Below are 13,045 nucleotides of genomic sequence, written 5' to 3' on the forward strand. Positions count from 1 at the left end.
TTAGATGTATTGTTTGGGTTACTTGCATATGTGTATTCAGTTGTTTACTGTTTTTTTTTTGGGGGGTACAATTAGGGTTAGGGTATGTGTGTATGTGTTTGGAAGTGTTTAATGTTTGTTTTTCTTTTTGGTTGGAACAGCGATTACTTTCCCTAGGAAAGAAATCGCTGTTCTGTGGTGTTGACATTTTCAGCTTTCACTGTAAATGTGTCGATGAAATATCGTTTGCTGTTTTAAGTGTTCGATGTTTCAATATAGACCCATTCTCCCTTTATTGTAGGCTTTATCCAGATTTCTTCAGCTTTCAGGTCCAGGGGTATGCAAAGCTCTTTACTGCTGCTTCTGCAACACTCTCTCATATGCACACCTCTGCTTCAGAAAATGCACACTAAGGGAAACCCTGCCATTCTAGCAAGTTTCTAAGTTTATAAAAGCAATATTTAAAATCTGTCCTATTTGTGGCTCTTTGTTTCCCCATTATTTGTGGCTCTGTCCAGATTTTTTGTGTTAAGAGTTTAAGAGGTATGGTCGAGAGGTACAGAAACCTTTCGACTGATGCTGCTGCTGCCAGGGGATCAGTTGATCACTCTTAGTGTGTGTGTGTGTGTGTGTGTGTGTGTGTGTGTGTGTGTGTGTGTGTGTGTGGGGGGTTGAAAAGTAGAGAGTACAGAAACCTTTCAACAGATGCGCTGCTGTTTTGAGGGGATTGCTCGTTCTGAAAAATGTGTCTTTCGGTGTGTGTGTGGGGGGGGTTGAAAAGATAAAGTAGAGCAAGGAAGTCAGACTCTGCCTTTAGTGGGTGTAGTTTGACTTCAGTACTTCTGTTTCTCTTTTCTGCTTCACTCTGAGCTCTCACACCATCCCATAACAAGTTTCACTTCAAAAAAGCAACTGCAATCAAACATTTCCCATGAATCTGTAGATCATAGGAATAAAGCAATGCAAAGACATGCTTCTGGGCATTCTGTTACAGAGTTCTTCCAAATGAAATAGAAGCCTTTAGGTTCTGATCTAGAAAATTTCCTCAACACTTAATTATTGCCAACTCAAAATTGGTGAGAATGAAGGAAAGTGAAGCAAGAAAAATCCTACACAGCAAGAAAATTAAGCAAAGTGTGCCACATGACACTATATATCTCATAAATGTGCTTTGCTACAGGACAATAAGCTAAAATTATACTTTACAAACTTGACATGTAGCAATGATTGAATGACTAGAGCAAAATTGCCTCTTTACCTTACCTTTGGTTAAAAACAGACTGTCACGTACTGAAATATTTGAATAAGAGTGGTTAAATTCTAAAAAGTGATTACAATCCACAACTCAACATATTCCTCTGTATACCATGACACAAATCAGCAAGCACGTACATGCCAATCTTTCCATTTGAATTCAGCCATCTGCAACAATGTGTTCATGGGTTCATAGGTGTATATTAGGCTAATGGCCACCAGGGCCTAGAAGTGCAATCAGAGCCAGTTGTGTCGCAAGGTATCATGGGTATTTATTAGGAGGAGGTAAATTAGGAAGTTTCTAGAGGTTATGTTGGGTGAGTATAGTTTGGGCATAACTGTCTACCTCTGTCTATTAGAGACATGAGTGGCCAGACCTCTGGTGAATTTCTGATTTCCCATCCGTCCATCGGTCAAGGTTACACTTAAATAGGGTTAGGGATGGACTCCGCTTCACATGGATAGGTAACCTTTTCCAGAGCATGGGGATTCTCTGGGACACATATCTGTCTTACCAACATGTCTTATGTGACAAGCAAAATTTAAATCCTTGGATCTAGATGTTCTGATGCTGTTCATTTGTGGATGTGTCCAATCAAACTTTTGCACGTTCACAAAATGAACGTCATCAAAACCACTAGATCTAAGAATTTAAATTTTGTTTTTGACATAAATAAGACATGCTGGTGAGACAGATATAACTCTTTGAAATGCCACTCATTCCTAGAGGCAGCAAATATAACACCAAAAAAACTTTTGTTTTGGTTTATATGGCTTATATGGTGAGAAAGTCTGTGTAGGTGGTAGAAATATTGCTATCAATTTTATGTTGTCAACTATTTAAGGCTGACTGTTTTCATGTCAACTTTTTTTAGGTTTAGATCTTTTAACTAGAGCTATATATTTACATATATATGTTACAGTGTTGAAGCTTCCCGAAGGCAGGTGGCACACAATTTTGACAATCAAACCTATGAAAAATTGACTGTTTAAGATGGCAAATGTATATGTTCTGTTTGCATCTTACACAGTAACACTGATCAGTACTTTTGAGATTTAAGAATAGTGACCATTAACTTAAAGATGCATGTTGCATAATTGCTGTTTTGACCTCATAAACTTATTGGGAAGTTTTATGATCTACTGAGTTTTGTTAACAAGGAAAACTGCAATCATGTCTGCCTGCATGAACTGGGTTTTTCTCTTTATTGCTTTATCAAATACTTAGATACTTTCTTTTTCCTCACATGCTGACTTATCTCATTAGTTACCTGCCTATATTCTTTACTTAATACTTTCTCAGTATTATCTGATTAATATATTACAAAGCAATGTAATAGTGTTGTGTTCTTCACAGACATGGGTGAAATAGATGCCATGTTACTCAGTGAACATGTCGGTAAATTAAAGAACAAACAGATAAGACGCTGGCTCCATGGTTTGAAGGAATACATACCTCTCCCAGTCAATCCAAGTTTGAGTACTGGGCTCAATTACTTGATCAGCCAGCTGGTGGGGGACGGGAGTGAGTGGACAATGCCATCTTGCCCATCCTGGTAGAATGGAGCAAGTCCCAGCATGTAAGCACAGCATGAGAGATTGTCAGTTTGGCATACCTGAGATATGACATTCATTCAGTTGTAGTTTGTCAAGGACTACATAATGCTCTGATCAGTAGTGAGTATGGGTGAGAATGTTCTGCCACACTTTCGGTCTAATAATGCTGGCATAACAGATGTGAACTATAACCAGGAAGGGTGCAGGCCTCAGAAAGTAAAGCTAGCCATGGATGACAAATTACCAGCTCCCACTTCTCTACACACACACACACACACACACACACACACACACACACACACACACACACACACACACACACACACACACACACACACACACACACACACACACACACACACACACACACACACGAGCTTGCGCACAGACATTGTCCCAACAAAGACAGTGATCACTGAAAGGTAAATCCCCATTGGAAATCTGAAACTCCCCATGAATGATAAGGACAGATTTTGCAGGACAAAGAGAATTGAATAAATTGATTAGGATCAATAACTAGATTGTCAAGGCTAGGGAAAACAAATTTACAAAAAAGGCAAATAAAAAAACTAAGTAATTTGCAAAAATCAAAGTACTTTGGTTGTGCACCATTTGTGAAGTGCAACAAGCTAAGCAATATTAAGTTTAGGTGATTTCAATCTTATTAATTTTTGGGTGTTGTGGTGTTAAATAACTACTATTATGATTCAGTCACTTTTGTCAACTTCTTCATTTTGTTTTCATTTTTTTTACACCATAATAATCAGTCATTGCTTCCTTTGGTTGAATGTTTTCATATTAATTTATGTTATTCTCCCAAGAATAGGTAATACAACATGAAAATGAACCAATGAAAAGTTTATTTTTATAAATGTACAGATACACGTTTGTTTATCTTATTTTATTTTATTTTAAATTTGTTAACCACAGTAGAGCACTGATCCCACTGGACTTATTACAGTCTCGGCCCCAGGGGAAACACAACAGATACATGACATTATACACAAAGTAAATGACAAAATGCAATGTATGCATGCATTGTGTATAGCATGGATATCAGTCTGGCAAGCTGAAAGAATCACAATAAAAAATGGAGTCACAACAAGGAATATAGAGTGACATCAGGTACAAAAAGGTTAGGTTGCATGACCAGAGAGAGAGGAAAAAAGAGACAGAAAGAAAACAGCTGCAATTTCCTAGAGTCTTGTAATTTGATTTTAATTTTGATTAGAAAATGTGGTAAAGGTAATGATGTTTAAAAAAAGGGAGAGATTCACACAGTTTGGGGCTAAGGACTAAGAAAGCATGGGCCATGCATTGAGGCCTAGTTTGGAGCATTTGGGGATGAGGACCTGCATGGTTATGACTTCCAAGGTTGGGCACTGGTGCATCTCTGAATAGTTTGCAGGCCAGTGGTGGGTGGTCTTATTCTTGATAGGTTTAAAAAGCTGACAGAGGAGTAGAAAGTCAGCACATTGTTTCACAGTACCAGTTAGCTTTTTCAATGGCTTTGCAGTAGTGTTCATTTCTTGGGGAAAGAGTGATGAATGTGGATATGGCACTTTAGGTGGTTTGAATGTTAGATGCATTTCTTTTAGAGGCTGCAGCAATTACAGGGAGACCATATTCCAGTTGTGCAAGTAAGATACCATTACCTATAGCATTCTTACAGGGTCTGGATAGAAAAGAGGAGATTGTATATGCCCAGCATAGGAGAGTTGATTTTTGTGTGTGAGTAGTCCAGGTGGAGATGGAAGCTTAAGTGGGGGTCCAACCAAATCCCTAGATACTGGAATGAAGTGACATTTTCAATAGTGTTATTCAGATGATCAATAATTTGTAGAAGTCTGAAAATAGAAGTGAGCTTTTGCCTAATACCAAAAAGCATTGTTTTTGTCATAGAGGAGTTAAGCAGTAATTATCGCTGACTCACTGAATAAAGGCATGAAAATCAGGCTGAGGAGTGGAAATTCACTGAAAAGTGGCAGTTAGAGAGGTATTTAAATTAAGCAGACTGAAGCAGGTGGCTCTCTCACACCTATAACCTTATACATTAAACAATGAAAATGTAGATTAATAGAGCAGACATTAGCATAGTGCAAAAGTAACACTCTTTAGTACAGCATAGCATTTAATCATTCTGAATGTTTACAATTTGTAAATAGCTATCTTGTTATTTAAACTGTAAAGTATATAGCATTATTGACTGGGACCAATTTGTTTTCTAATGTAATGCCAAATTTTTCTTTCAGTGTATTTTCTACTTCTTCATTAGTAAGGGTTTTGAAAATAACCAAGTCCATGTCTTCTTTGTATTTATATGTTATCTCGCCATAGGTCCACCCAACCAAAGTTCTGAGTCCGTCAGTTGTCTGTAGACTACATATGGACTTGTTTGTGAACAATGACTCTGGAGACTCCTGCAAGTAACTGAGGCATGAATCAAATTTTTCAATGCTGAATGGTTCCAGAGTAAAACCATACATTTTAACAACATTGCTTTTTTCAAGAAGAGAAGGGTCATGATAACTCTGCTCGGGGTGGTTCTTTCTGCTTATTTTGTCCACACACCAGAATCCATTTTCTTCAGTTAGACGAAATATACCAGGGATCTGAGGCTGGTCCTTTCCAGATATCATCGCCAGTGGCTGCCTTATTTGTTTGGAGAAACCAAAACCTACATCTGCAATATAGGTATTTCCATCTATGACTACCTTAATTATAATATGTGTCTTCATAGTAGGATAAGCCTTTTGTCTAGTATCATAAACACATGCCCCAAGAAGTGTAATGTCATATCCTAGCTTTTTCAGCACCCAAGCTAAAACACTATTGTTTTCAGAACACCAACCACCACGTTTTTTCTTTATTAGTTTGTTGAAACATGCTTCTATGTTAGTGACTATCTTCTCTCCAGAGTGAATACTTAGATTCTCAAAAGGTATATGCTTAACATGTTGCTCGTGAATTTGATTTAGGGTCGTAAGATCAGCTGTATCATAAGAACCAACAAAATGGATTCTTGAGAAATATTCTTTGAGATTCATTTTGCCTGTAAAAATAAAAGAAATGTTACAGAAATTACTCTTTATGTAAACTTTTGTTATCCCTGAATTCAGAATTAAAAGAAAAACTTTTGAAGTAATTATACATGACGTTTGCTTCAGACCCACTGGGCATACCTGAACTATCCCTTTTACAGGGACAACATATGGGTTGGAGAAATACAGTCCCTATAAATATCAGAATAAAAATATAGCCAGATGTGAAAACCTTCATCTAGTTTCCGAAAATCCTTCAGCTAATCTCTACCCCTTCTATTCTTCATTTTTGTCAATAAACTTACACTTGACCTCCCTTGCCTTCTTTTGCTACTTTATGCAGATGCCATGGCTCTATTCTGATCAAATCAGACCCTCACAGTATTCCAAAAACAACTTCAAGATGATTTTCAATGGATTAAAAACAAAAACCTAATAGTGAACACATAAAAAAAGGTTTTCTGGTAGCAAACAGAAATGCCACAAAACTCATTCTAAGCTACATATATTTGATCATAATAACACTACCTTAAAAAAACACTAGCACTCCCAAATACTTTTTTTTTTGGGGGGGGGGGTCATTCCTTCCATTATTCTAGAGGCTTCTGCTCCTAATCACCAGTGGACCATCTTGAGGGAACTTGGTCATTACCATTCCACCAGGGATTTTTTCTGTTATGCCCTACACACAACTCCCCCTCACATTGTGGCTGCATGGTGATGCTGGGTGAGCATACATGCAATGGGGGCATGAGGCATTTCTCCCTGCCTCCACAGTAGCTCAGCCAGGTCCACCACTTATACCTCTCCTTAAACTATGCCTCCTCAATGCAAATTCCCAAGCTTCCACCAGGGATCACTGCAGGGGAAATCCCATTTAGCCACCACCCCCCAGAATGGGCATGCCCATCACTCCCCTGCCACTCTGTCAGATGCCTGAACCACTAAGAGAATCCTGGTTGACTGGGCCAATCAGGGGTTTATCCCTCTCCAGTTGTGTAGAGGGCTTAATCCTTCTATGCTACCAAAGTGGCAGAAATTTCAAATGTCTGGGTCTATAGCTACACCAATCTCAGCTTCGCTCTCCATCTTAACATAAACAAGGAAACATGTTCTCCCTCTGCTATTCTGGGTAAGAAAACTGCCTCCATATCTATCCAAAGCATCCAGATTAGCTATAAGTAAAGGCATCCTCTTCTTTCAACTGGACTATTGCCTCCTTTTGGTAGCATCTGCTTCCAAGATAAATCAATCAACAATAAATTCTGCAGGTTCACCAGTCTCTCCCATAAGCATGAACTCCACTGCAAAACCCTAGAAAAAGCAAAATGGCTCCCAGTCAAGGAAAGATTCCAACTATTTAATCTTATATACATCCACCCCCCCCAGCCTTAGCAGATAAATAAAATGACAACCCCCATCCTTCAACTTCAGGAATTATGACAGTTCAACTCCTTTACTGTTAGCCCCAAAAACAAGCTTTTCTGCACATATCACTGCTTCTCTTTTCTTGGCCCCCAAACTCTGGGAACCGATTCTCTCCCATCTCAAAGAAATATCATCATACCATCTTTCTTCTGGACACAACAAAAGCTCATCATCTCTGGTCACATTACAAAGAATCTTTCCTTGAGTTGGGAAGGTGGTCTAATGGTTAAGGTGTTTGCCTTACAAACACAAGGTGCATGGTTTGAGTCTCACAAGGGATAATTGGCTAGGCTTAAAATGGCTTGCAAGGGCAGTTAGCTTAGCACTAACCTATGAACCTAATCTGGTCACATTACCTAAGCACAACATATTCTGTCACTGTCTAGCAACGTTTTTACTCTCTGTATCCCTCTAACTATATACAACACCACATTAAGATTTGACTCTCTTCTATATAGTGTATGTAACTTCTCCATAATGCATTATCTCATTTCAACTTCATTCAGCTGTTTCATGTAAATAATTTCTTATAGTTGATGCTTAACTAGTCTTTTCTTACTGTTGTATTATTCTAATCTTGTACACATTTTATCGCTTTAACACTCTGTCTGTATTGCATACATTAAATATATTGTAGTACACAGACTGCCATGATGACACTCCAAAATCAGAAAAAAAGATAAATTTGTTATGCTCTACTGTAGACAAGAGCAAGACCCAACCATGACAGCACTTTCGTAAATACTGTTATAGTTGTGTATAAGGGAAAGGACATTCCTTCACTCTCAATGTTCCCTGAATACTTTTCCTTCTATGTCCACGTAAGTTTACAGATGTTAGTCTGTAAGTAACTTAATTAAATTAGCACTGATTTTTTTCATACTTGCAGTCTATACAACAGCACCCGCTAAGTGCTTTACTGTCTTTCAAAGCCTGTAAAACAATTCATTTTTTTTTTGCAATAGGTAGTACATGGAGTAGATAAGCAAGCAATAATGCCCGACAGGGTGTGTGTTAATGTGTAATTAATGCTCGCACAGGGGTGTTATGAGCCCCAACACCACAGGTGCTTAGACAATGGGCTCACTGTACAATTGTTGTGTTTTACTTGCTTATTTATTTTTTAAGTACTGTATTATTTTTTTTATATTTTTAATGTAAAATAGTACCTCCACCTACTGTTTCAAACTTACTGCAGTATATGCTAATGGTGTTAGAGAAAGCATTTTACATCAAATATATATAAAAAAAAATATATATATATATATATATATATATATATATATATATATAAAATAATATATATAAAAATAATATAGTGCTTAAAAACGGGTCTATATTATAACAACGAACGATCAAATGATCGAACGTTGTTATATCGAACTCTAAAGTTCGAATTCACAAGACATCGAACAACCAAAACAGCGATTTTTTTCTCTGGGAAAAAAATCGCTGTTCCCAAAAAAAAAAGAAAAGACGTTAAAACATTCCAGTACCTACTTAAATATACCAACTCCGAGACTGCACTACAGTGCCGAAAATGGCAAAGTGGCTGAACCGGCCAAATTACTTCTTTCCCAAGGAAAGAATTTGCTTATATGCTGCTTCATCATTTTGCCTTTTCGACATTTCAAGTTCGACCAAGATGCATTCGACAAAATGCGTCTTCGGTCATCTGATAGGAACCCTTTAAAAAACATAAGCAAGTGAACCACAATTTCTCTCTCCCATACACACATACACAGTCTCTTCTGCTTTCACACACATACATATATACACACACAGTCTCCTCTGCTTTCATACACACATTCACACACACAAGATCTGTCTCACCCTCTTTCTCAGTCACCCCGTCTCCAGCTGCTTTCATACCACACATTCAGTCTCAGTCTCTCTCGATCTCTCTCACAGTCTCCTCTGCTTACATACATGCATTCACAAACACATCACTCTCGCTTTTTCTCTCACTCTCTCTATCCATCTCTCTCTCACACACACACACACACACACACACACACACACACACACACACACACACACACACACACACACACACACACACACACACACACACACAATCACTCTCTCTCACTTACATACACTCACACACATGCTGCATTTTCATTTTTTATCTTTTTATTTTACACTCACTAAACAGCTAAAGCACTGCTTAGCGAGTGTAAAATAACAGCTCGCTCACTTACTGACATGCATGCATACATTCACACACAGGCATAAACACACACATACACGTTCCCTTTTGTCTTTTTTTTTATATTTTACACACGCTAAACAGCATAAACACTGCTTAGCGAGCATAAAAAAATGGCAGCCTTTCTGTTTCCTCAGTCTGAGCTCCACAGCGACTTGGTAAGCTGCCATGAAGTGGCAGACTCATTCTTCTCAGCAGGCATTACTTGTACATTAATATCCTGCTGGAGAATGCTCGTTCTCCAATCAGAATATTGATGTACAGTTTACCCATTGTCTAAAATTCCACGTACTACAAAGAGTGATGATCGGGTCTCACTATGTGTTCTTGACATGGATGCCAATTTTTACTTCTCAAGCTTCCCCTTCAAGGAGAATTTCTTGGCATCCACATCTCAAACACATAATAATGTGGTTATAAATGGAGACCTGAATATAACCCTCTATGATGTATTTTTCCACAGGATCAGCCTGAAATTGAGCATTTGTTATTAGTGCTCTACCATGTTAAACAAAATTAAATAAATAAATAGCTAAATAAATAAAATAAACCTGTTACATCAGAGGTTAAGCTGGTGGTGTCAGGGGATGCTCATTGCAGTACACTCTGAGTAATCCAAAGTTTTCATATTAAATCTCTTCATATCTTCAAAGTGAGTAACTTTGAGTCAATATTCATTTAAAGAAATTTTATTTGGATTAGCAATTTCATCTTCTAGACTTCTTCAGATCTATTTTAAAGACTTGAAGAGATTTAATATGAAACACTGGAAGTTCAAGACAGAAGCGAATGACAACCTGCTGTCAAGCTACTCCCTTTAGAATTTGTTCTGTTCGTCCTTTCTGGGGCCTCCCAGGTTGGTTTAATTTGCACAGGGCTGCTTCCACCTCTTGGAACCCTTACTTTTACAGTACACTCTGAAAGACATACTTACATCAGTTACTTAAGGAAGCAGGCAGAACAGAGTAACATTTGAAAGTGAAATGCAAAATGAAAGATATAGATCTATGTCTGTTATTGTAAGCACTGTACATTCTAAAACAGTGTTTGATGAGAAAATACAGTTGGATATTGCTGTGGGTGTCCTGCCTCATCTGGGAAATTTGTTTAGGGGTTTGCCCATCCAGTGGATTTATACAAGACACTACTCTTAGGGGAAGGATGAAACAGATTAGAAGTATTGAGGTCAAATTTATGGCAAGAGTCAGTTAAACAGCAGGATTTTACTTTGTCAGAGCTGATCCATCATCTAGTCATTCTGATCCCAGGTTCAAGGACGACAGAAAACTAAGAATGCAGTTATTCTGACATGGTGACAGGACACTGGATAGGAAGTAATGCATGATAAACTTAGCCATTTCATTTATGTTGGCAAAGGGAATGGTAATGCTCCATGAAACTTAAACAATCCCATTTGTATTCATTTAGTTAGTTAGTTAACTCGTCCGTTTGTTGTCTTTGTCGACTGGGAAATTCTGACTGTGCATTTTCAGTGGAGGCTAAAGAAGAAAACCTCTAGCAAAAAATTAATTTACATTGGCAGTCACAGTTTTATTAACAGTTGTTACATTACATAAAACATACAGCACATTGCATTTACAGAAATTAAACATATAAAGTACAACAGTACATTTACAGTAGTAAACCATAAGTGCATTTTCAGTAAAAGTACTTACCCTTGAAAATCTTTCAACAGAATTGATATTTCAGAGTACAGTGCCCCACAAGTTTTCTATCAGAGAACAGATAGTACACAAAAGTCCAATGGTCTATACTGCATATAGGATAGGGATGAGAAAGTAAACTTGTCCGATACATACTAGAAGAAATATTGGGGTTAGATGTAACAACACAGGAATAGCAAAGTATTAGTACCAGTAATAGTTAATAACAAAGAAAGCACCTTAGACTGGATATTAGTAAATAGCCATCCCCTCTCATACAAAGCAGGTACCCTTCCTGATGACATTGGTGACCATTCACTTACTTATATAATTAGACAAAAGACCTTTATTCCCAACCAAACCATCTTTAGAACTACCTGGAACAACAAAAATATTATCCCAGTAAGCTTTCAAGCAGACCTTAAGGCTTGTGATTGGTCTCCCCTAAAACACCTCCCTCTTGAGGAAGCAGTGTCATATTTTAACTCTAAATTCTTACAAATCCTGGAATACCATGCCCAGACTCGCTCTATTAGAACTAGGAGTAAAACTGCTCCATGGCTCACAAAAGAGACTAGGCTTAAAATCTTATTGAGAAACAAAATCTGGTCCAAATGGAGAACTACTAAAAACCCAACTGATCATCAAAACATTAAACAGCTGAGAAATGCCACAAAAAATCAATACTTCTTGACAAAAAAAGTTTTACTTTAAACTCCAGCAAACTCATCAACATAAACCACAAAGTTTCTGGTCAGGTATTAATAGACTCCTACATCCAGGACACACCAAGACACCAACTCCATCAGGTTTCTCCCCCTAACACTCCCAATCAGATTGCAGAGGCTTTCAATACCTTTTTTCACTGAAACCGTCCAATCTCTAGCAAACTCCCTACTACCTCTTAGCTCAAGTCTGCCTTCATCCTTAACTAGCTTACCTCCTACCTTTCATTTACAACCAGTTCCAACATTCCTCATCTACACCCTACTTCAAAAACGTAAACCATGCACACCCTCAGCTGACCTGCTACCAGTGGAATACCTGCAAATTGCATCAAAAGTACTTGTCTATCCCATTTTCATCCTAACAAATAGAACCATTACTGAAGGTTCCATCCCATCTCTCTGGAAAATCTCCCACATTATCCCACTACACAAGGGCGGTAACTCAACCGAAATCTCAAACTATCATCCCATAGCCTTACTCCCTCCTTTAGCCAAAATCATGGAAAAATGCATCCACATGCAACTACATGATCACCTTCTTCAAAATAACCTACTAGCTGACTCTCAGCATGGTTTTAGGCCTTTCCATAGTACTACCACTGCCCTCTTATCCTTTTCTGACTGCATTAACAAAAATCGTAATGACAACATGCTTTCCTCTGCACTCTTTATCGACCTCTCTAAAGCCTTCGATATGGTTAACCATCAGTTACTTATAAATATACTTAAATTGCTCCCACTAGACACACAGGCATTACAATGGTAAAAGAACTACTTAGAAAATAGACAACAAGCTGTCCTTTGGGACAATAACTTATCCACACATCTCCCTATTACCCTTGGTGTCCCTCAAGGCTCTATCCTGGGACCTCTCCTTTTTTCTGTCTTCATTAATGATCTAAATGTAAACCTTCCTCAAGCTACCTGCATACAATATGCAGATGACTCCACATTAATTTATGCCGCTTCTTCTTTAGCTGAACTCCAATCCATCACCCAAAAAGTATTTAACTTAGTGGAAAACTGGTTCCTTTAATGCTGCCTCCTCCTAAACCCCACAAAAACTAAACTATTGCTATTCACTAAAGTCCACCCCAAAAGATTTCACAGTTATATCCAGTAATGGCACTGTCATATCACCTGACCCAACCTCCAAACTCTATGGCCCACTGAAAAACAGAT

At 38.0% G+C, this 13,045-nt stretch overlaps 1 protein-coding gene across 3 annotated transcripts in view; it reads right to left on the reverse strand.

Annotated features, from left to right (window-relative positions):
* Window positions 1-4,387: 4,387 nt before the first annotated feature.
* Window positions 4,388-13,045, reverse strand: part of LOC122809615 (arylamine N-acetyltransferase, pineal gland isozyme NAT-10-like) — a 389,108-nt gene continuing 380,450 nt past the window's right edge. For all 3 annotated transcript variants that reach the window (XM_044081247.1, XM_044081246.1, XM_044081245.1), the window contains exon 2: window positions 4,388-5,842. In XM_044081247.1, coding sequence (XP_043937182.1) covers window positions 4,968-5,837 — 870 coding nt within the window. In that variant the 5' untranslated portion in view covers window positions 5,838-5,842 and the 3' untranslated portion in view covers window positions 4,388-4,967. The remainder of the gene's footprint in view (window positions 5,843-13,045) is intronic.

The sequence above is a fragment of the Protopterus annectens genome, chromosome 8.part0 (assembly GCF_019279795.1).
Source record: "Protopterus annectens isolate FY-2018-M chromosome 8.part0, PAN1.0, whole genome shotgun sequence".
Taxonomy (NCBI): Eukaryota; Metazoa; Chordata; order Ceratodontiformes; family Protopteridae; genus Protopterus; species Protopterus annectens.